At 35.1% G+C, this 21,322-nt stretch overlaps 2 protein-coding genes across 2 annotated transcripts; one reads left to right on the forward strand and one right to left on the reverse strand.

The window, feature by feature from the left end:
* Positions 1-58: 58 nt before the first annotated feature.
* On the reverse strand, positions 59-13,369 carry LOC144432638 (ras-related protein Rab-39B-like). Its single transcript, XM_078120900.1, has 2 exons — positions 13,019-13,369; positions 59-1,282 (listed from the first exon to the last, which is right to left on the reverse strand). The coding sequence occupies exons 1-2, from the start codon at positions 13,255-13,257 to the stop codon at positions 856-858; spliced, it is 666 nt and encodes a 221-aa protein (XP_077977026.1). The 5' UTR covers positions 13,258-13,369; the 3' UTR covers positions 59-855.
* A 387-nt stretch (positions 13,370-13,756) lies between these two features.
* Positions 13,757-20,832, forward strand: LOC144432857 (solute carrier family 35 member F2-like). The gene is made up of 6 exons (XM_078121155.1): positions 13,757-13,871; positions 15,177-15,480; positions 16,615-16,774; positions 17,396-17,552; positions 18,881-19,088; positions 20,184-20,832. Exons 1-6 carry the CDS (start codon positions 13,765-13,767, stop codon positions 20,433-20,435), a joined length of 1,188 nt encoding a protein of 395 aa, XP_077977281.1. The 5' UTR covers positions 13,757-13,764; the 3' UTR covers positions 20,436-20,832.
* Positions 20,833-21,322: the final 490 nt, after the last annotated feature.

Here is a 21,322-nt window from a genome sequence, read left to right on the forward strand (position 1 = left end):
ATAGATTACTACACATTGTATCTAGACTACCAAATCTATACAGTTGTTGTTAGACCAATGGAAATCGATAGAAAATTGTAGCTGAAACAGTTCACTCGGCTTACAATGATATAACAGTGAACAGATAATTGATATCCATACATGCACCACAAAACAACATTTCACAATTGTACAAATGTGACACTTGTAAACAGCAGTGTTCTCCCTCAAACATTTCAACAGGAGAGTGTTTAGTGTCTATAGTATCTGTCTCTATGGTCACTTATCTTTACAAGATTTGGGAGGGAGTGTTCACTTCTGAATACTGAAATTTTGACATGTAAGAGTTAAAAAGGAATTTATTGATGGTTGCTTTCATATCATTTTGACAATATTTGAAATAGTTTGACACAATATATTCAGTTCATCAAGATGGGGTTTCACTGAGAATGTACAATGGGGTGGGGGGGGGGGGTGTGTTTTTGCTAAGGGTGGTCAGTAGGTAAAATCTAGCTGGCTTCATGAGTCATTTTACCTGGGTTCCAAAACAAAATTATGGTACAATGTTTGGTAAAAGTATGACATTTTAAGTGTAAATCTCCTTTCTGTTACCATGGTTACCCAACCTCAGCAGAAACACTGCATATCCAATTCATGGTAACTGGTCACCTTCCTTAGTAGTTTCTTAACATAATGGAGTGCCAGATATAATCGATGAACCTTATAACCCATCAATTCTAATGACCATGAATATCTTCCCTATCATCTGACAATGTTCTGTTTCCAAGCATTTCTGTCATGCAGCATAGAAAAATAAGTTGGTAGATTATATCCTTGTTACTTAGATATCAAACTAATTATGAACTGCTGTACCCATCAACAACACACTTTATGAGGTTCTCCCTCTGGTTCTTCTAGCTGTAGAGTGTTGCGTGGCAAGAAGCCGCTTTTCACACCGTCCCATCCCTCTCTGACAGGAAGCTTCCCACTCTTTACCATTTTATAAATGTCTCCACTAATAATCTTAAAAGCATCTTCCACATTTTGACAAGTCTTAGCAGATGTCTCTATATATTTCATGCCGTATGCTTTCGCAAATTTTTCTCCTTCCTCGCGAAGCACCTGGCGTTCACTGTCCATGTCAGACTTGTGTCCAATCACCATGAAGACAATCTTGTCTGGATTCACATTGTCGTAAGCCTCTTCCAGCCAGTCTTGTAAATGTTCAAAACTTGCTCTGTTGGAAATGTCGTATACAAGCATACCACCAACGGAATTACGGTAGTATGATGTTGTGATGGATCTGAAAGAAGAAGTTAAATATAATTGTAAGTAAACTATTGAAAATGTGCAATTAGTCACTTCAAATGTTGGTCGTTGACAATGGATGAAGGATTTCTGTTTGGCAAAAGATATTTAGATGTCATCCCCAACATTTTTCTTCATTCAGTATGAGTGACCTAAGGGGTCTTATCGACGAGTAGTGAAAAACATTTTGGTCACGAGTATTTTCCAGCTGAATGAACACAAATGTTGGAGAAAAACATAATAAAATTATACCAGTGTCGGTAATATCAAAGAAAAATTGAGGAAAGTAATGGTAATTTTGAACATTTTGACTCATATTTTGAACACAGCAGAACCAGTGATGTAGACTGATAAGGCATTGTTGTAACCAACAGATGTGTGTTATCGTGATATAGAACTACCAGGGTGTAAATTCCACATTGTTGGTTTATGCATGTATTTAGTGAAAGTTGTGGGTATAATTGGTAAGACCTGGACTAAAACATTCAGACAGGGTATTTTATTTAAAAGGTACATTGTTTGAGCTTGGATTCATGTTGACTACACCTACTATAGGAATTACAAGATTACCGTGTTAGTGTAGAAGTTAGTAGACATCATTCAGTAATACAGGAAGTGAAACAATGGCAAAAAAGTCCTTTATGATAGTTTACCAGTACAAATCGAATCTATCTAGTATGCGATGCTTATTGTTTACCAGTACAAATCTAATCTAGAATGTTATGTTTATTGCTTCCATCCAAGTATACCTTGCTCTTTCCTTACTATCTAAATGAAGTAAAAGTGAAACTGATGAGTCATCAAAACATGAACGATTCAACAACTTTCTTTTAAAAATTATAGGAAATGTCGCAAAAGAAAAGAGTAATTTCATGATATGACCAGTTTCTGTATTTCTCAGTATCAAAGAAGAACAGAATAACGAACCCAATTTTTTAAAATTGAAATTATTCAATTTAAACCAGACCTGATTATTAATGTATATAATGTGTATTGATAATTTCCCATGTTTAGGAATATCAGTAAAATAATGCAAATACATGTACAGATACAGCCTTATTAACATTGAAATTGACGTCTCTTTTAACTTATATTTCAGGCATTGTTATTACTTCAGTGAAATAAAGGACTTTGTTGTCATTAACTCTCTCGAGACAATTTTCTGTAACATATATTGTACATATTTACTGATCTGCAAAACCAGTGATTCACTGACATTACAGTAGTAGACAGCTAATACTAGAAACATAAAACTGATAGTGACAAATTATTGTCTATCACATATCAAATGATCACATGTCTGTATTGACTTTGAGTTCATTTGTCACATCAATCTAGACTACATACAGAGATCTTACAGTATGGCTATGACCTAGGTCACACACGCTATCATTACTATGACCTGTTACATACTCTATCATAGCTATCACCTAAGTCACATGCTGTATCTTTGCTACATGTATGACCTGTTACACACTCCATCATCCTGCAATGTCATAACTTTGCACAGTAGTTGACATTAGTTCTGCTATAATTAAATGTTTTAGAACCCTTGTAATGGAGTAGGCAGAGTTAATTGATAACACTGCACAATAACTGTGATCAGCAAACCTGGTAGTAGGTAGAGGATCCAGGAACTAGGGGTCCCGGAGTGGGGGGGGGGGGGGGAGCAGAGGTGGGAAGGGGTGTCACTCCTATTTGACTATGTATATGCTCTGAGGAATATGTGCCACCCTTTTGGGGTACGTTTTCTAGCCATTTGGTCTACAGTAGGGTCTGTTTTTTTTCAAGATAAAGAGTCTAACATGGGGTCCACACTTGGTCTAAATGTGGTCACATTGTCTACAAATCATAACTCTGCCATTAATTGGCCCCAAAATCTTGCCTTCTCTGGGAAAAAAATACAAGAGTGAAAACTACATTTTGTGATCTACTATTTCCTTAGTATGAAACGACAATGTACTACAACTGTATTTTGGTCTAAAATTTGACTTCTAAAACCTGTGAAGTAAAATTTGCTTTTGGTCATATTATTTATTAGGTCTAAAATAGGTCTGGGGTCTGGGGTTATCAGTATTGGCCGCACACCCCTACCACAGCTGGCCACTGATACTGTCCCATAGAGTCAGGTTTAATATTCAATGTGAAAATCCATGATCAAGACAACGAAATGTTAGTAAATGCAAATTTGTGATCATCCTGACAGAAGTAATTTCTGTATGTGATGTGATTAGTCTAATGGTTGTAGAACTCCAGGGAACCTAGGTAAATGTATGGAAAACAGTATAAACCAGTGAATTCTGTGTTGTAATATGTGATGGTTACAAAATCAAAGGTAAATGTCTAGAACACAAACACAGTGATTTATCTCATCTACACATGTACTTAATATATATATATATAGTCATATAGTCATATAGTCAATAGTCATATATCACCACACACACACACACACACACACACACACACACACACACACACACACACACACACACACACACCACTGAAAGGCACAACCCCCATGAATACATACTCACTACTCTCAGTATCAAAGACTGGGATAGACTTACATGTAAAAGTAATTGTTTGAAAAACCAATGATGTTTATATTTATTAACTTACATGTAGAGGCAGTAATTTTACAAATATATCAATACATCATTCTTTTTAGTTGATACTTTGCCAACCAATTTAACTCAATATTAATGGCCAAATCACATACATTGTATGTATATACATTTATACAACGCTTTCAAATAACCATGATTGGATTTCTTTCTCAAATAATATCACTAAGGTGATCGATGAAAAACTGAATGAACTCATTGATTCCGTGCAATTGAAGTACTTGATGTAAAACGTCCCTATTCAGATAAAATTGTTATCAGGATTTCCTAACCAAGGATGGCAATCAGTGGAAACTAAACAAACTCACCGAGTTGTTGGATTTGTGTACAATAGAAAACTTAGACGTAACATGTTGCCATTCAAATGTGACATAAAATTAAAAGGACACAGTAATAAACTGAATTTGAATTTCCACAAGTTGGATCAGTTTACATTCATATGGAGCATACTGTATGTGTCAACAGTAGCCATGTCAGCATATTGACTTTATGGGGTGATAATTGTATAGATTATCTGTATGTTTGCTTTACAGTGCATGTAAATGCTACTGTTTGAGATTAAATATGTAAGTGATAATTTATAACCTTGTTGAGGTCACACTAAATGTAAATAATCCCTGATACATAAATACTGATATGATGTCACAAAGACACAGATCTTTACAAAAGTGTCAAATCTTAGACATTTGCTGACAGGGTTTTATTAATCATGAAAAGGGAAGTCTGATAGGGGATTATTTTGAAGTGCGATATATTCTTGACTGGTACACTTATTCACGTGACATTGTCTACAACAACTAAATAATTCCCTGAAATCATCATGCCAGAATAAACACTAAAGGTGAAGGCTGGATCTGTTCATGCTTTTTAAAGTATCTATCCAACTCCACTACACATGTATTAAAGTGTCCTCACTATCCATCGATCATATACCAGTTATCCTGTCACTCATCATATCTGATACAGATACAGAAACAGTTCATTGCATCATTTCTGACTTGCCTCTTGAAGTTGATCAGTTTAACTTTAGAATCCTGGTACCATTCAGTTTAGAATCCTGGTACCATTCAGTATCTGCTGCACTAATGCAAACAGCTGTATACTTCTACCTAACTAAACCACCCTAATATTATATTATAACATTTATAAAGTTTGTGTAAACTTAACTACCTGGTGTAATAATGCTTAATTGTTCCATTATTAAAATGTCCACTTTGGTTACACTAACAACAATACATTCATAACATTCATAACAACTTTGACTCTAGTCACAATATGGAAAGATGTTTAAGGTATGATGATAACATATTGTCAGCACATTAAACAGCCAAGATGAGTTACAGTTTTTTTAGGTCAATTAATAGATTATTTATAGATCAAAGATTACCTAATTGACTAATAGTAAATCTATAATTAATAAAACTATGTAATATTCAAAGAATTACAGTTACCAATTACAGACATAAACTGAATACATGTACAAATGTACATACATAATATATATTATATATACATATGAATATAAGTATCTCGCTGGAGACAACAGTACTCAATGCAAATATTAGGAGCAGAGCATTAGGGTGAGGTTTTTTTTTTTTTTGTTTCTCATCTCCAATGGAATAGTCAGGCGGGTCGGGCGGGCGAAATAAAAAAAAAAGGGGGGCAAGAAAAAAAAATGTATTTTTTCAGTTCTATTCTCTGTCCTTTCTGTCCTGTTAGTCTCTATACAACTTCATTTCTCTTCTCTTTATTGAATTCCTTGTTACAAGTCTCTTTCCTTCATTTTAGCAAGGTTGACAAGTCTGTAGAACAACTTTGTAAGAAGATGATTAAATACTTATCATCCTGATGGGTGTATATCTGTAGCCATGAACTATTGTGTGATTTTATCAGGAGTACTAATACGTTCGTCCTATTAATCAAAGTGGCATTGCCATCGCTAACAATGTTTTCAAGTTATCCAATTTGAACTTTAGTGTGTAACTTTTTGAAACACGTACGTGATTGTCACTGATCAGTGTGCTAGATGAATTTTCATTTATATAAACCATTACTTCTATGAAACATTTTTCTTCAGTGTGAACTTGTCAAAATAATCCACCAGATAACATGTCAACCATTTCTAGAACTCAGAACCCCTTTGGGATTTACTGTTTAAAAGTAATTAAAAGTAATAATGTAAACATTGGAATGTCTTCAAAGGTCATGCATGTCATGGGTCATGAAACGGCTATGGAGTCGGTCATTTCCCTGATAATACAACTGATTTAAAGCTAAAAACTGGTCAAGAAATTTGGAATGCAGTATGACTTTTACCAATTTTAAGCATAATTTTGAAAATGATGGAAATATTCTGAGCTATTATTGCATTGCAGCAAAATGTACCGCGTGACAGTATTAATTTTGAGCCCTGTCCCTCATCAAACCTCAACGGCTTCTGCCATGATGAAAGACACATGCTGCTCTGACGTAACAAAGGGGTTGGGTGGGTGGGTGGGTGAGAGGGGGGGGGGGGGTTAGACGGCGGTGTTCTGCCAAGGTTTCCAACAAGTGGGGACACAGGCCCCTTGGTTCCAAAAAGTGGTGTCATTTGACAGGGAGTGGGGTCAATTATTATTGTTTATGAAATATTCATATAAATTATCTCAGACCACTTTGAGATACTGTGGTCTGAGATATTCCATTACGTATAGACCATTACCTAACAACATAAAAAAATTCCATTCATAATAACAGTTCCCAGTAAGCTATTTTTTGAAAATAGTGTACTACACATTACACCTTAGAAAAAGAAGGCAATTAAGATTATGTAACTTTAAGTTATATATATATATATATATATATATATATATATATATATATATATATATATATATATATATATATATATATATATATATTGTTTAGAAAGATTGGACAGCCAGGTAGTCACAATTTTTAATCTGAATATCAATGAATAGCAGTGCTAAAATTTATAATTCCCTTTTTTCAGACAAGGACAATGACCAACTTCAAAATAAGTCACAGTGAACATATGATTGAATAAAAACTTTGAGAAATCCTAAACTTGTAACCACTTGTTTCATTTTTAAAATTGTTAGTACACTGCTGTGTTTATCATTCCCTCTTCAAATTCATGACATTTTGAAGAAAAAAAATCCCTGACTTTAAAAAGTACCAAATGTGAACGAAAAACTTACAAATAATAGTCAAACAAACTTTAAAATAATTTATTTTTTATTACTGGCTGTGTATCATGATTTGGTCCTGCTATATCAAATGACAGCATAGTTACCTACCGTAAACTTGCAATGATACGGAAAGCTGACATTAGGTGTCCTTGAAACTCAGAACTTGAATCTTTAACTAAAACTATCAACAAAGTCAAAGTTGGGATGCTCTGTAAATATTACATTAATTTTTTTCTGATTTGCACAACAAGTTCGTTCTTCATGTCTGACCGGGCGCACATGCATCGGCCGTCTATAGTGGCCATGCCAGTGATTACGCATTGATTCAGTGCCCAACACATGTGTCACTAGCACTGTCAACATCATGCAACACGATCCCCTAACACAGCTTTTTCGGAATCAAAATACACATGTACTCATTTAATTTAACCCATCAACAAATGAAAATCACAACCTGTCCCATAAATTTGGTTCACGAAGGCTTCTGAGCTGTGGCATGGCAGATAGATGTTCCGGTAGCAAGTTCAGTGTTTCGCACACGTCAGTGATTAGGTCAGAGGTCACGACAGTGACAGTAGACAAAACATGTGACGAGAGACGTCCATTTCGACGTCTCATCTAATCCCTCTAATGTTTTAATTTGTAGATTAAGTTTATCAAAGTTGATCTTTTTGTGGCATTTTTTATGTTAACAATAGAACTGCGCGTTGTCACTGTATCTTATATGATGTCAACAAAACTTTCCCTTACGCAGTCAGTATACTTCTTGTGGGATTCACGTCGAGTCAGAGCCTGGCCTGGTCCGGCCGTGGACTTAGATAATTTTGATGTCTGCCGTAAAATGAATGCGCCAAAGCGACGCAAGGTGGGAAAATTATTGCTTCATTTGTAATTTTAGGGGGCCAATGTCGCAAGGTCGTGGCCTCGGCAGAACTGGCCTAAGACGCCATGGGGAACCTTACAATTTTGCTGTGCTCAGGGGTCGGTCGGAAATAAAAAAAACTTTTTTTTTCTAATGTCGGAGCTGCAAATTAGGGTCGGTCGGGAGATGAGAAACAGAAAAATAAAAAGGGCCGCCCTTATAGACTTACTTCAAAAGAATGAGGATGTAATAAGTCGTTACTCAGAGTTTCACATTTCGAGCGATCTTCAGACAACTAAATTGGGATTGTCAGAATCGGTACATACACTTAATGTTTGTATGGATATATTGCGTAACAAGATGGTCGGACTAAACTATTCCTTACGGGGGTTCACTTCTGTAGTTGGCGAGCGAGTATTTGCCTTCATGTTCCCATGAATATATCCATACATAAATATATCCATACAAACATTAAGTGTATGTACCGATTTTGACAATCCCAACTTAGTTAATTGATGATCGCTCAAAGCGTGAAACTCTGAGTAATGACCTATTACATCCTTATTCTTTTTAATTAAGTTTAATATATATATATATATATATATATATATATATATATATATATATATATATATATATATATATATATATATATATATATATATGCAAGAACTTTAAGAAAGAAATTTAGAAAAGTATACTATCCCTTGTTACACGCATTCATTCTTAGATGGATTTTCTATATGTCAAAACATTTTTTTTCTTGAACTTGAGATCCTAGACTGGGTAGAAAGGAGGTCATCCCTACAAGGTCCACTCTTACACTAATCAAATATTAGCAGACATTCTGTAATAGCTGCATTGCTAAGTTCAAATTGTTTGACAATGATCTGCTTGTCTTCTAACTATGTACACACTTCTCACATGATCATGATTGCTGTATGATAAATGGTCACAAGAAACTACAAAAAAGACTAATCATTCTATCTATGTTTTTACTTGTACAATAAAATGAAGATAAAATCACAGAATATCTGATCACAACAGTTTGTTGTACTGTAGTATCGACTCTCTCAAAGTCCTTGGGGCATGGCTAAAAGGGCTGTTTTGGATGTACTCATATCTATCGCATAATTGTACTCCAATATCCATGTACTGTGGGACCTCATTGACCACATAGGGCTATAGGCATTTGTTGATGTGTGACTGCGATGCTGTGAGCAATAACATGCATCGCAGTAAATAACACAGAGCGTTGCAGTAACACATCAACAAATGATTAGCCCTATGTAGTCGATGGGGGCCCACAGTACAAGGATATTCTAGTACAATTATGCAATAGATACCAAAATAATCCCCTATCATACCATGTACAAAACAGCCATTTTGGCAATGTTCCGAGGACTGTGAGAGAGTCTAGTTGTAGTAGAATGTACAATTGTCAGCAATACTCTGTGATTTGTTTTCCCAGACATTTTTAAAAACTTTTTTTGACCTGTGCTCCGAGTCTCACAGTAAAAAATTTCTTGAGGGTGGCCTACAGTATTGCAGCCAGACCACGTTTTTGCATATCATATGACATTATTTGTTTGAACTTTGATGTTTCCAAGCTTTCAAACTAAATCTCAGAAATTCTGTGTCATTCCTCTAGTGGTGAACTTAGCAACAGCATCAGCTCCCAAGTCCCATTAGTGTTTACACATCTTTATAATTAAAACAAATTGATCGACCGACCAATCAATCAATCAATCAATCAATACAAATGTATCAGTTAACAAACTGCTAATGTAACCTGTTACAATCTATCAATGTATCCCCTGTGTGATTATCTCGCTATATCAATAAAAGACTTGTACTGGTAGGTATTATAAATTGATATTTTAATACGACGTTTTTCTATTAAAAAAGTGACCAACTCAATCTCTCTATAGAGTTACTTCATAGTTGTTTTGTCATACATGTGACATGGTTGTATAAGATGTCACTTGGAGAATCAAAGTAATATCAGGATTTAATGAAAGCTTTCAAATACATACATGACATGAATATTAATAATTTATCACCCACTCACACATGGTAAAGCTCTGAAAAGTATACTTTATACTACTGCAGTTACAACATTGTTTTTGCAAATGGCTGGTAACCATGGTAACAGGAAGGGGGTAACCTGGTAAAAGTGTCATAGTTTCCTATACATTATACCATAAATAATATTGGTTGGAACCTGATAAAATGGCAGATGAACTCGGGTACATGCTTACTCAGTTACTGCCCTTAACAAAAACACTGGATAATCAATATATTTTCTTTATACTGTTCAGTATGAATAATTTTAAATATTATATGTTTGACTATTTTTTCACAATCTGAAAATCAGAATATTCATAACTCTCTAGAGCTCAAAAACTTGAGTTTGTTTAGGAAATGCAAAAAGAATCAAATAATATTGACAACAATAGGAGAAAAAATGTATTCCTCATTTTTCAGTAGCACTATCTGCTGATATCTGCATACATTAAATCCATTGCACTGTATGCCTTCAATATCTTCAAATATCATACATCCACAGTGGCAGCTTCAAACACCAACAGTTTTTACAATATTATTACCTTGATGAATAACATTATGGCCCCAAACAATGAAGAAAAAATTGTTTCTGGTCAGCACACACATCACTTTTTTGTGTGTATTTGTGCAACCCATGCAGTCTACAAATCTAGGGGAAACACAAAAGGAACCCTCCCTACTTCAGTGAAAACAACTGCAAAGCCAATTATGAACAAGTCAATAACATCTGCCCCACATACACATTTGCTCTAAAGTACTAAATAAAAAGAACAGCAACTGTCATAAATAGTAGACTGAGTGACAGGTTTGTTGAGAATAATAAAACAAATTGCATTGTCACCCACTTTAGGTGGAATGTCCTGACAAGAAACAATTCTTTTTTTTTGGCCTAACAACCCACTGAATATGCAGCACTTGTTTTTAATGAGAATTGATATTTTGTATGAAGTACCAAATGTTACGTGAGCATGGCTACGTGACAATATGAACAATACCATAGAACTAAATCACCTATTGTGCACTTTACACATATTCATAAATTGTATAGCTGACCTATTTATACATAAAGGGTAAAGTACAGGGTATATGGAGTTGACCACTTGTGATGAAATGACCACCAAACTATGTGATGAAATTGATCACAAAACCAACTTAATTAAAATAATTTGTGTTATTAATTAAGTTAATTAGCATGCTATTGTGTGTAAGATTAAACTGGCTCTAAACAGAATTATGTTTAGATTAATTCTACTTTTGATATTAGATTTTCATACTCCTTTTCAAATTATTCATTTGGTAAATACTATCTATAAGTATGCACATAAAGGCATGCTCTCTGAAACTTAATTATTTATAACCCTACCACAAACATTACCTTTTACATGAACTTGATCTGAGTCTGTCGAGGGTTAACCAATTTTACATTTGTAATATCCTGTGGCATACCAAAATTTGGTGTTCCCTAATCCTTACTATAAAGTGACTCACAATTAAACTCAGCTTTTATCATTCTGACCAACAACAAGAAATGTTGTCATTTATAGACAGGTACACTGAATAAAGGTTGAGGCATGTTACGTAAGCAGAAACAATCAGACTGAAGATTTCAGGCTATTGATGAGGTTGAAATTATGTAGAATTGAATATTATTGTACATGTACAGGGGTGAACAAATCATTTTGTGAACTGGTAGTCCCCGGACCAGTGCCTTAAAAAATCCAGTGGTCCTGCTGAAAGAATTAGTGGTCCCAGTTCCCGCTAATGTGAAACATTAAATATTGCCTATGAATATGTATATTCAGACGACTTTTTAACATAGTTATTAACAGTAAGGTACTGGTCTGATGGACCAGACAAGGTAAAATTTGTGTGGTCCGCCCCAAAAAAATTGCTAGTTCCGGACACAGGATCAGTGGATTTGTTCACCCCCTGCAATGTATGTCTGCTTTACATGTTTCTTTATTGATATTATCTAGCATCATCACAACACATTTAGTTAGACCATAGATCTCAGCATACTACATGGCCTATCATTAGATTGTGACGATATGAATGTATACCTCCATGGAGACAGTAAATGATATAGGTTGATATATCCAGGAAGTAATGATAATATACTCTACACACATTACTTCCTATTTAACTAAGTGATTGGTATATACTCAAGGTATGATAATCATGTATTCATTAGTAAAGTGCACAAAATTACAACAATAACAGAACAAATGGCACACATAATGGGTTTATATAATATTGAGCAGCACTATTTATTGAAAGAAATTGAACGAAAACAATATTCTCTACAATTTACCCAGCAGTGACATACACATTTTTTTTCCACACAGATAAAATTTTTTTAAAGTGTGTGTTAATATGCTAGTATTTGTCCATATCAGAGCTTGGTGACAGCTGTTTGGTGCTATTTCGAAAATAATAGAATTCAAATGAGTATTGCCAATTTGGGGAGGTCATCAGTAAAATATACCCTGGCCTAGGTTAAATATATTAATGGTCATGTACGCATTCCTTTAAGAGAAATATGTAATCGTGATTTTTTAAATAACATTTTAAATTTATATGGCACATTGAAATTTACCGTCTGTTCGTCTGAAAAAAATATATGGGTTTTCGGCCTATGGAAAGGTTTAACTGTATAAAATGGACTGATATTATACTGAGTATCGCTGACGTGGAAAACATGCCATGCGCATTACGATCTCAATTTGTGTCACGAGTTGAGATGGGATGATACAATTCAAGCTAGTAATGGATTCTATTAAATTATCACTATGACACAAACGGTAGCTTTGTTTCGTGTGTGTTAATTCAACTGATGAATAATTAATTGGCATTATTTACACATAACGGCCACGCAAAAGTCACAAACACAAAACACGCCCCTGAGGACGGTGATATCGTCAGGTCAGGAGGGCTTGCTGCCTTGTGCATTTATGTAGAAAGCGATGCAACGACACACAACTTACCGAAATCTCTCTTGCCCTGCTGTATCCCAGAGTTGTAATTTCACTCTGATTCCCGGTGAAACTTCTAATAGTCTAGCAAAGAAATCCACCCCGACGGTCGGGTCGGAATACTCGACGAACTTTCCATCACAGAATCGTCGCAAGAGCGATGACTTGCCAACGGTGGAGTCACCGATCAAAATTAGTCTGAATTGGTATTCCCAAATAACTTCTGGAGGCAAACCTGGAGGGTCCATCATTAGCTTTCCATCGCCAAGAAATCCAAATAAAAATTGTTTGTTGCAGTTGAGGAAATTTAGGTTATTTTTATAGGGAAATGTTACTGTACCACATTGACTCGTTGTCAGTAGGATTTCCCTCACTTAGGTTATGAATATACAATTTCCAAGACAAGTACTTCCTGTCAGCTGACCCAATCACCTGATTCGTCAGTCAGTCCAGTAACCCTGACGAGAGGACAATTCTGATTGGTTATAAGTACTGATCGCGCTGAAAAATTAAAAAGCCCTAAGAACATGGAATAGCATCCTTATTAAATCCCGTAAAGTAATTTGAGTATTTTATAGTACTTTGCATACATGTAGCACACCACTGTCATTTGTAGATGGCTTTCTGGATGATGTTTTATTCTTTTTGCCTGCAGTTTTTGTAAATAATAGACAAGTTAATTAGCCAATCAGAAGCTTTGTTACTTGGTCAATATTCCGCTGTCAACAAATCCCACGTGTGTTCAGAAAGCATGCACCATGGCTACCTCGAGGGAAGGCACGACTGAAAGCACACCTGAAAATTCAAGAAATGCTACCACATTGTTCATCAAATTCAGGAGGAAGATTTCGCCAGTATTAACTTTGTAAGTGATCGATCCTAAGGTTTTCTGTAACAATCATTTGACAACCAAAACAAACACGTGTATGCATGCTGCACGTGTTATGTAATTGAAAATGAATGAATCTATAACCTCGATGTACACATTTTACATATGTTTTATAACAACGCCCTTATGACAGCGTTTCTATCTGTGAATTATTGATAAGTGCAATTTGATTTCCTTAATTCCAAGTTAACCTTTACGTGTACACTCAGTGCATTTTGCTAATGGGTGGAATCAAATTTTGATTCAAAGTTCCATATTTTATTCGTAAATATCAACATATTATTAAATCTACATTGTTCAATTTGTTGCCATTGGACTCAGCACTATGGCAGAATTGTTATTATGTTTAGAGAAATACACTAAAATTAAATCGCCTCCATTAAGCATTCCTAGAGTAGTTGGTAGATTTTACAACTCTTAGTTTTAATCATGTGTAACCAAAAAGACGAAACATAATTTATTTCTCACTTGTTTATGTTTCTGTACTTGCTCACTGCTCAGTGTTTATCTGATATTCAGGTGATCCCACCCCCACCCCCACCTTGTCGTCACACTTTCAATGGGAGGCTAATTTTGGTCCTAAAAGTGAATCAAATGATACTATCAAATAAACGTGGTATCCATGGCATCAAATCTCAAGATCGTTCTTGGGGTGACCGTGAAGAGATGGTTTGATACCACAGGTAGATCTAGAAATACAAATCCTGATGCTCCATGGCAACATTGAGAAGTTTTAATTGAATCCCTGGCCTTTCTTTCATTTCAAGCATTGTATTGTTTACACATGTACATTCAGCCTGTGTATACAGTATATATCATCAATGAATAGTGGAGGGGTAATTTGTGTAAATAGACGGATTGCGCCATTTCCAGAAACATGAGGTGTGTTTTTAAAGAACAAATACAGTAAATGATCAAAATATTGTATTTCAGATACCAGTATTTGTGTTTAAGGTACACGTAGTAAGTTAACAGTATACATTAGTTTAAGTTTGGTTGCCATGAATATTAGGGAACAAGGGATTATCTATGCAAGTTTTACCAGTTTCACCCCTCCCCCTGTTACTGGGGTTCCCACCAAAATTATGGTACAATTTTGCTAAAATCTATGCATGTTTTACCAGATTTCCCCTTCTCTAACCAGGGTATCCACCAAAATATGGTACAGGGTAAGAGAATACATTTGCAAGTTTACCAGATTTCCTTTCTCTGTTACCCAGGTTCCCAATTAAAACACTGTCAAAAGTAACTGACATCTTTTGTGTTTTTCCCTAATCACAGGAAATTCCTGAAAGTAGTTGTGTTTGGTCAGATATTATCATTACTAATCTGTGGTACATCTGTCACAAGTCAACTTCTCCATGACCGTCATGGTGTAGCAGCTCCTACAACACAGAGTTTTACTAACTATCTACTCCTTGGCATTGTGTATGGGGCACAGCTATTCTTCATCAGTGGTAGGGACGGGTTCAAGGAAATGTTCAAAGCAAGATGGTGGAAGTACATGTTTGTAGCATTGGTGGATGTAGAAGCTAATTACTTGGTAGTCAAGGCATACCAGTACACCAATCTAACAAGTATACAGGTAACACTAACAGTCACAATCAATGAATCACTCAATGAATGAATGAATCAATCAATCAATCAATCAATCACTCAATCAAGGCAGTGATTGGTCAATCGATCAAGCGAGCAAGCAATCAATCAATCATGATCAAGCAATCAGTCAATTAATGAAATTTCCAGAGCCATCTTCTGTTTAGTAACCCAAAATCATTATGACACACTGTAGGCTTTGGTGAAAAGTCTCCAGTTTTGCTTTGACACAATCTATTCTGGAAGATTGATGAATGTTACTTTTGAATTACTTTTGCAAATAGATGCGTCTTACTAATTTAGGATAGGCATTCTTGCTGCTCTTATGAAACAATGTACCACTTGAACTACATCCATCACCAACTGGCGATAGATTCAAGGAGAACATCAAGACGTATCTGTTTGCAAGACATTTCTAACTTTTACAACAATCTACTATTCCTGTTCAGTGCAAATAGAACATTACATCCTGTTGGATTGTGGCGCTATACAAAATGATTTATTTATTTTGTTCAGTGTCCTTTCCTCATTGAATTCACCAAAGCGAATGACATTTTAGGTTAAACTTGTGTGACATAAATTTCTGGTTTGTTTTTACAGTTACTTGAATTGGATTGATAACACTTGGCATGTCGGAAATACAGACTCTGAGACATTCCATCATTGGATATGAACAGTGTTATGGTATCTTTACATAACAGCTCATATTCACAAATAAATTTCGCATTAACCCAACATTTCATGTACATCTCAATTGGCCACAAAACTGTGTTTTCTTTTTTGTTTTGTTTTTATCAAAGAATGACATGAGATACACATTTCCGTACTTCCAACATGCTGTGCAAAGTGCTATTAATCCAATCAAGTTGTTTACCTTTTCTGTTTATAACAAGTCCAACTGGTTAATGCTTGTTTGTCACAGGTTGTAATAATTTGTGAGTTTGTTGCAGAAGCTACACTTAGTCCAACAACAATGACGAGCCAATTTTGAGACATGGATATGAGAAAATGTAAAATTGGGTTTTGGTAAAAGAAATGACAAGTCCTTTAGTGTATGTTAAAAGTACTAAAACTTTATTACCGATGTGGTTTGTAATTTGTGTGTGTGTGTGTTTTTTTACAGTTACTTGATTGTATCACAATACCAGTGGTGTTATTATTATCCTTTGTGGTACTTAGAGTCAGATACAAGATATTTCATTATGGTGGTGTAGCTGTGTGTCTACTTGGTGTTGGTGCTTTGGTAGGAGCTGACATCCATGCTGGCAGGTCACACATGGGAGGTAAATATGTCGACGTCTGGTCAAGTTGTGACTTGCAGGTGACAATTTGCATCTTTGTGACTATAATTGTAATAACAAAAATATCAACTGTAGATTAGATTAGATTAGATAATTTTATTACAACCATACAGAAAATTGAAAATTCTATTTGGGTACATATGTGTAATAAATATATTAAAGAACACCACAATGAAATAGGCTAATGTTAGAAGTATACAAGTAAAACAGCTATATGTGGAAAATTTAAAATGAAGAGATACAGGTGAAGTAAAATGATACAAGCACTCTGTAAAACTACTGAAAATGGCTTTTACAGTGTAAAGGAATTCCTTTGTAACATAGTGAACAACGACACAGACAAGACAAGAAAGAATAAATGCATAAAGTTCAGTGATTATTGTACTGTACATTTGTAGATTATTGATAAAAATGTGATTTGGATTGTAAAGCAGTATATTACATAATTACTAATATGCATTAAATGTTCTGAATGAGCTGTGCACTGCTGGTGTTATTTTTCCAACTGTCAACAAACTTGATATTTATTTTCATGTAGATATGCAATAAAAAAAGACTTGTTTTGTAATAATGTGCTAATGTATTTCATTTGTTCATTGATAGGTTCTGATAAGTTCCTTGGTGATATGCTGTGTTTGATTGGTGCATCATTGTATGGTATCTCCAATGTAGCTGAAGAGTTTGCCATTAGAAACTACAGTCGTGTAGAGTTTTTAGCAATGGTTGGTCTCTGGGCTAGTCTGATTAGTGGAATACAACTGTAAGTAACTACATGCAGTCTTGTAGAATTCTTAGCAATGATTGGACTCTGGGCTAGTCTGATTAGTGGAATACCACTGCAAGTAACTACAGTTGTGTAGAATTCTTAGCAACGATTGGACTTTGGGCTAGTCTGATTAGTGGAATACAACTGTCAGTAGAATAAAATCTGTATTACTGACAAATCAACCTCAATTCTATGATGGGGTTCTGTTATTACTACATATGTTTGTCTGAAACGGCAAATTTCCAATTCTTAGCAACGATTGGACTTTGGGCTAGTCTGATTAGTGGAATACAACTGTCAGTAGAATAAAATCTGTATTACTGACAAATCAACCTCAATTCTATGATGGGGTTCTGTTATTACTACATATGTTTGTCTGAAACGGCAAATTTCCAATTCTTAGCAACGATTGGACTTTGGGCTAGTCTGATTAGTGGAATACAACTGTCAGTAGAATAAAATCTGTATTACTGACAAATCAACCTCAATTCTATGATGGCGTTCTGTTATTACTACATATGTTTGTCTGAAACGGCAAATTTCCATAAAAATACAGTGTTATCACAATTTTGTATGGGCGAATGATTGTGTCCTCATTTGCATATCATTTCAAGTGGGTGTGCAGTAATATTGTATGCACACACACCGGTGAAAGTAATCTCTGGTACATATGTAATAAAGTACCATTATGAAATTGAGTATTACATTATTAATAAGATGAGAGAAATGAGTACAGCACTTATTGTTTGGCTATGAGGTCACTAGTCACTAATAACCCGTCTATTACCATGGAGGTTGTTATGCAGCATCAATTTCCCCAAGGCTGAAATGAGTGAACCTACATTATAATATACACTTATTGCCTGGTTATGAGGGTAATAGTAGACTTCTATTACCCTGATTGCTGTTATGCAGTAAATATTTCCTCAAGGCCTAAAAGCTAAGGGAAGTTAAGTTGCTACATAACAGAACAAGGGGTAATATGATGTTTACTAGTGAAACAAGGCCAGGCAATAAGTGTTTTATAACATATCACATTCCCGGGCACTGATCTGTCCATAGTGAAAGCAAATCCCCAGATAAGTCTTCAGTGCTACAACTTACAAGTACATGAATATTGACTTAGGGAAAATAGAATGTGATAAGTGCCCCTATGTGTTTATGTAGGTCAGTATGGGTCAATAGTTCATACCATGTGATGCGACCTAAGCCAATCACTGAAGGCTGCATGACATTATTTTGTTATAAAATGGGGCATAAAGACTGCTATTACTGAGATTAGTTGAATTCAATTTTCTCATATATCAAGTGTTTGATTGCAGGGTAGTTCTGGAAAGGGCTGAATTGAGTACGCTGTCCTGGAATACTGAAGTAGTGCTGTTACTACTAGCCTTTGCAATGTGTTTATTTCTGCTGTATTCACTGTTTCCAATAGTGATCAATCTGAGTAGTGCCACCGTTGTCAATCTATCCATCCTAACAGCTGATTTCTATACATTGTTTTGCGGACTCTTCATCTTTCACTACCAGGTATGTCAATCATTCTTTGCCCCCATCATGCACTGCCTGGATAGGGCTACATGTATTTATTACATTGGGTTCCATCTATCCGTCATCCATGCATTCACCCTCATATCTCTAGCATGCACCAACTGATTTCAATCAAACCTGGCACAAAGGTAATGCTATGTGAAACATATGCATGTCACTTTGTTTTGTGACTGAATTAAATATGGCCAATAGGCATATTTGTTGTTAAATTTCACAATTTAATCATAACTTCAGAGATGTAGTACACTGTGACTCCATTCAAATGTCTACACCCATATCATTGAGCTTTTTCAAAGCCCTTGACCTTTGACCCTGAATGTCTTCAAGATCAAATAGCCAATTTTGGGTTATCCTCATACTTCTTGGAATAAAATTGTCAATTGATGACAATATTTTAATCATGTCATGGGTGTTACCAAGTGAGGTATGTGCATGTCTCTTAATTTCATGACCTTGACCAGTATAACACATTGGCAACCATATTTGTGATAAAAAATGCACATTTTGCCAGTTACCGCCAAAGGTTTGATACACTCAGACACCATTCAATTGTCTGCTCCCACATTATCAATGGTAAGCTTTCTAATGAAACTGAACTTTGACCTTGACAACAAATTTCAAGGTGAAATTACTGAAATATTTTTATCTGAACTCACTGCACAAAAGCTCCATTTGAATGTCTATACACACATAAGCAAAGGTTAACTTTCTTTTTATACCTTGACCTTTGACTATGACCTCCATATTCAAGGTCAGATAATGAAATGGTCAATAAGTTATGAAGTTTTGTATGTAGAGATGCCATTCAAATGTGCACAATAATATTGCTATATAACACACTAGTGGGGGAGGGGGGGGGGGGTCTATGTCTTCTGTGAAGTCTTGTTACAATATAAGATCAATCAAATATATCGCACCTTAAGTTTTTATACTATTAGTTGATAGGTTCAAAAAATAGTCAAAAATGATTTCATTTTTTGTACTATCAGGTCAATAAGTTTCTTGGATATTTTAAAATCAAAGCCCAACCTTTCTTCAGTACATAAACCTACTCATATTTATTTTCCTTTTCAGTTCTCTGTTCTCTACATCCTGGCATTTTCAACCATTGCAATTGGTTTGATAATATACAGCCTAAAGCCAACAGGTGAAACTCCCAGAGACAGTCGGTATGCCAGGATGGATGCCGAATCAGGTGATCAAAGAGGAGCCACTCAGAGACTACAACAGAAAGAGGAAGAACCTGCCAATCATAATGCAGCTACTATTGAAGATCAAGAAGTTCCCCCTGAGGCTGAAGCATTGAACACAAGTATCAATGACTAAAGTGTACAAATCTTGACATTGTCACCAATGTTGCAATTTGTTTTCATTTTGACCAAAGTGTTGTCAGTGAAAATTGTCTGCAGTATTTCAATTTTCCGATCATTTCATCAGGGTACCTCATAAGTAAAAAACTTAAATACCATTGGTCCAAAATAATCCTAGAACTTTAAGAAAAGTGCAAAAAATCATGAACCTTTTGTACAAATCGTGTTTAAATGTAAAGCAAAGGAATGCATTCCTGTCATACTGCAAATTAGATGCAAATATAAGTTTTGTTGGTGACCAGTTACAGCATTATTTATGATAGAATCTTTTTATTTATGATAGGTGTGTGTTATATATTTTCAATGTTTTAGTAAATATATCTATGCTGACTCTAGTATTACTAGTTTTTATTTATTAGGTGTTTTGGACATATTTATATTATTGGAAAAATAGACCATACACTTATAGTACTGGTTGTTTATTACTTTTGTAAGTAAATTGTGATATGACGTGGGCTTCATGAAAAAAAGTCATTGTATAACTGTCACTTTGTCAGCTATTTTCTGCCACCAACAACACAATTGACAGATGTTTTTTCAGTTGTATCCTAATTCTCCCTTTCTGAGTCAGTGATGTATATGTTGGGCTAAAGTATGTGTTTTATAGTAGATTGTGTGCTCTGAAAATAATAGTTGTGGTGATGAAAAAAACTTGGTATTTTGGGATGATGACAGTCATGAATCTCATCTGAAGTTTGGCAGTAATATGCATATAGTAAAGTTGGTAATCTGACTCAGAGTTAAACTACTTACATATAATTCTCATTTTAGGTTTAGGACACTTACAGCACTTTAGGACACTTACAACTTTTTTCACAATCATAATGTATGGTTTAGGAACTC

Source organism: Glandiceps talaboti, chromosome 3, assembly GCF_964340395.1.
Source record: "Glandiceps talaboti chromosome 3, keGlaTala1.1, whole genome shotgun sequence".
In the NCBI taxonomy this organism is placed as follows: Eukaryota; Metazoa; Hemichordata; class Enteropneusta; family Spengelidae; genus Glandiceps; species Glandiceps talaboti.

Excerpts from the sequence above, each read along its gene's own strand:
- LOC144432638 (XM_078120900.1), bottom strand. The coding sequence starts at position 13,257 with ATGATGGACCCTCCAGGTTTGCCTCCAGAAGTTATTTGGGAATACCAA. Across the intron at positions 1,283-13,018 it reads GCAGGGCAAGAGAGATTTCG|ATCCATCACAACATCATACT; the intron begins GTAAGTTGTGTG and ends TTCTTCTTTCAG.
- LOC144432857 (XM_078121155.1), top strand. The coding sequence starts at position 13,765 with ATGGCTACCTCGAGGGAAGGCACGACTGAAAGCACACCTGAAAATTCA. Across the intron at positions 13,872-15,176 it reads ATTTCGCCAGTATTAACTTT|GAAATTCCTGAAAGTAGTTG; the intron begins GTAAGTGATCGA and ends CCCTAATCACAG. Across the intron at positions 15,481-16,614 it reads CCAATCTAACAAGTATACAG|TTACTTGATTGTATCACAAT; the intron begins GTAACACTAACA and ends GTTTTTTTACAG.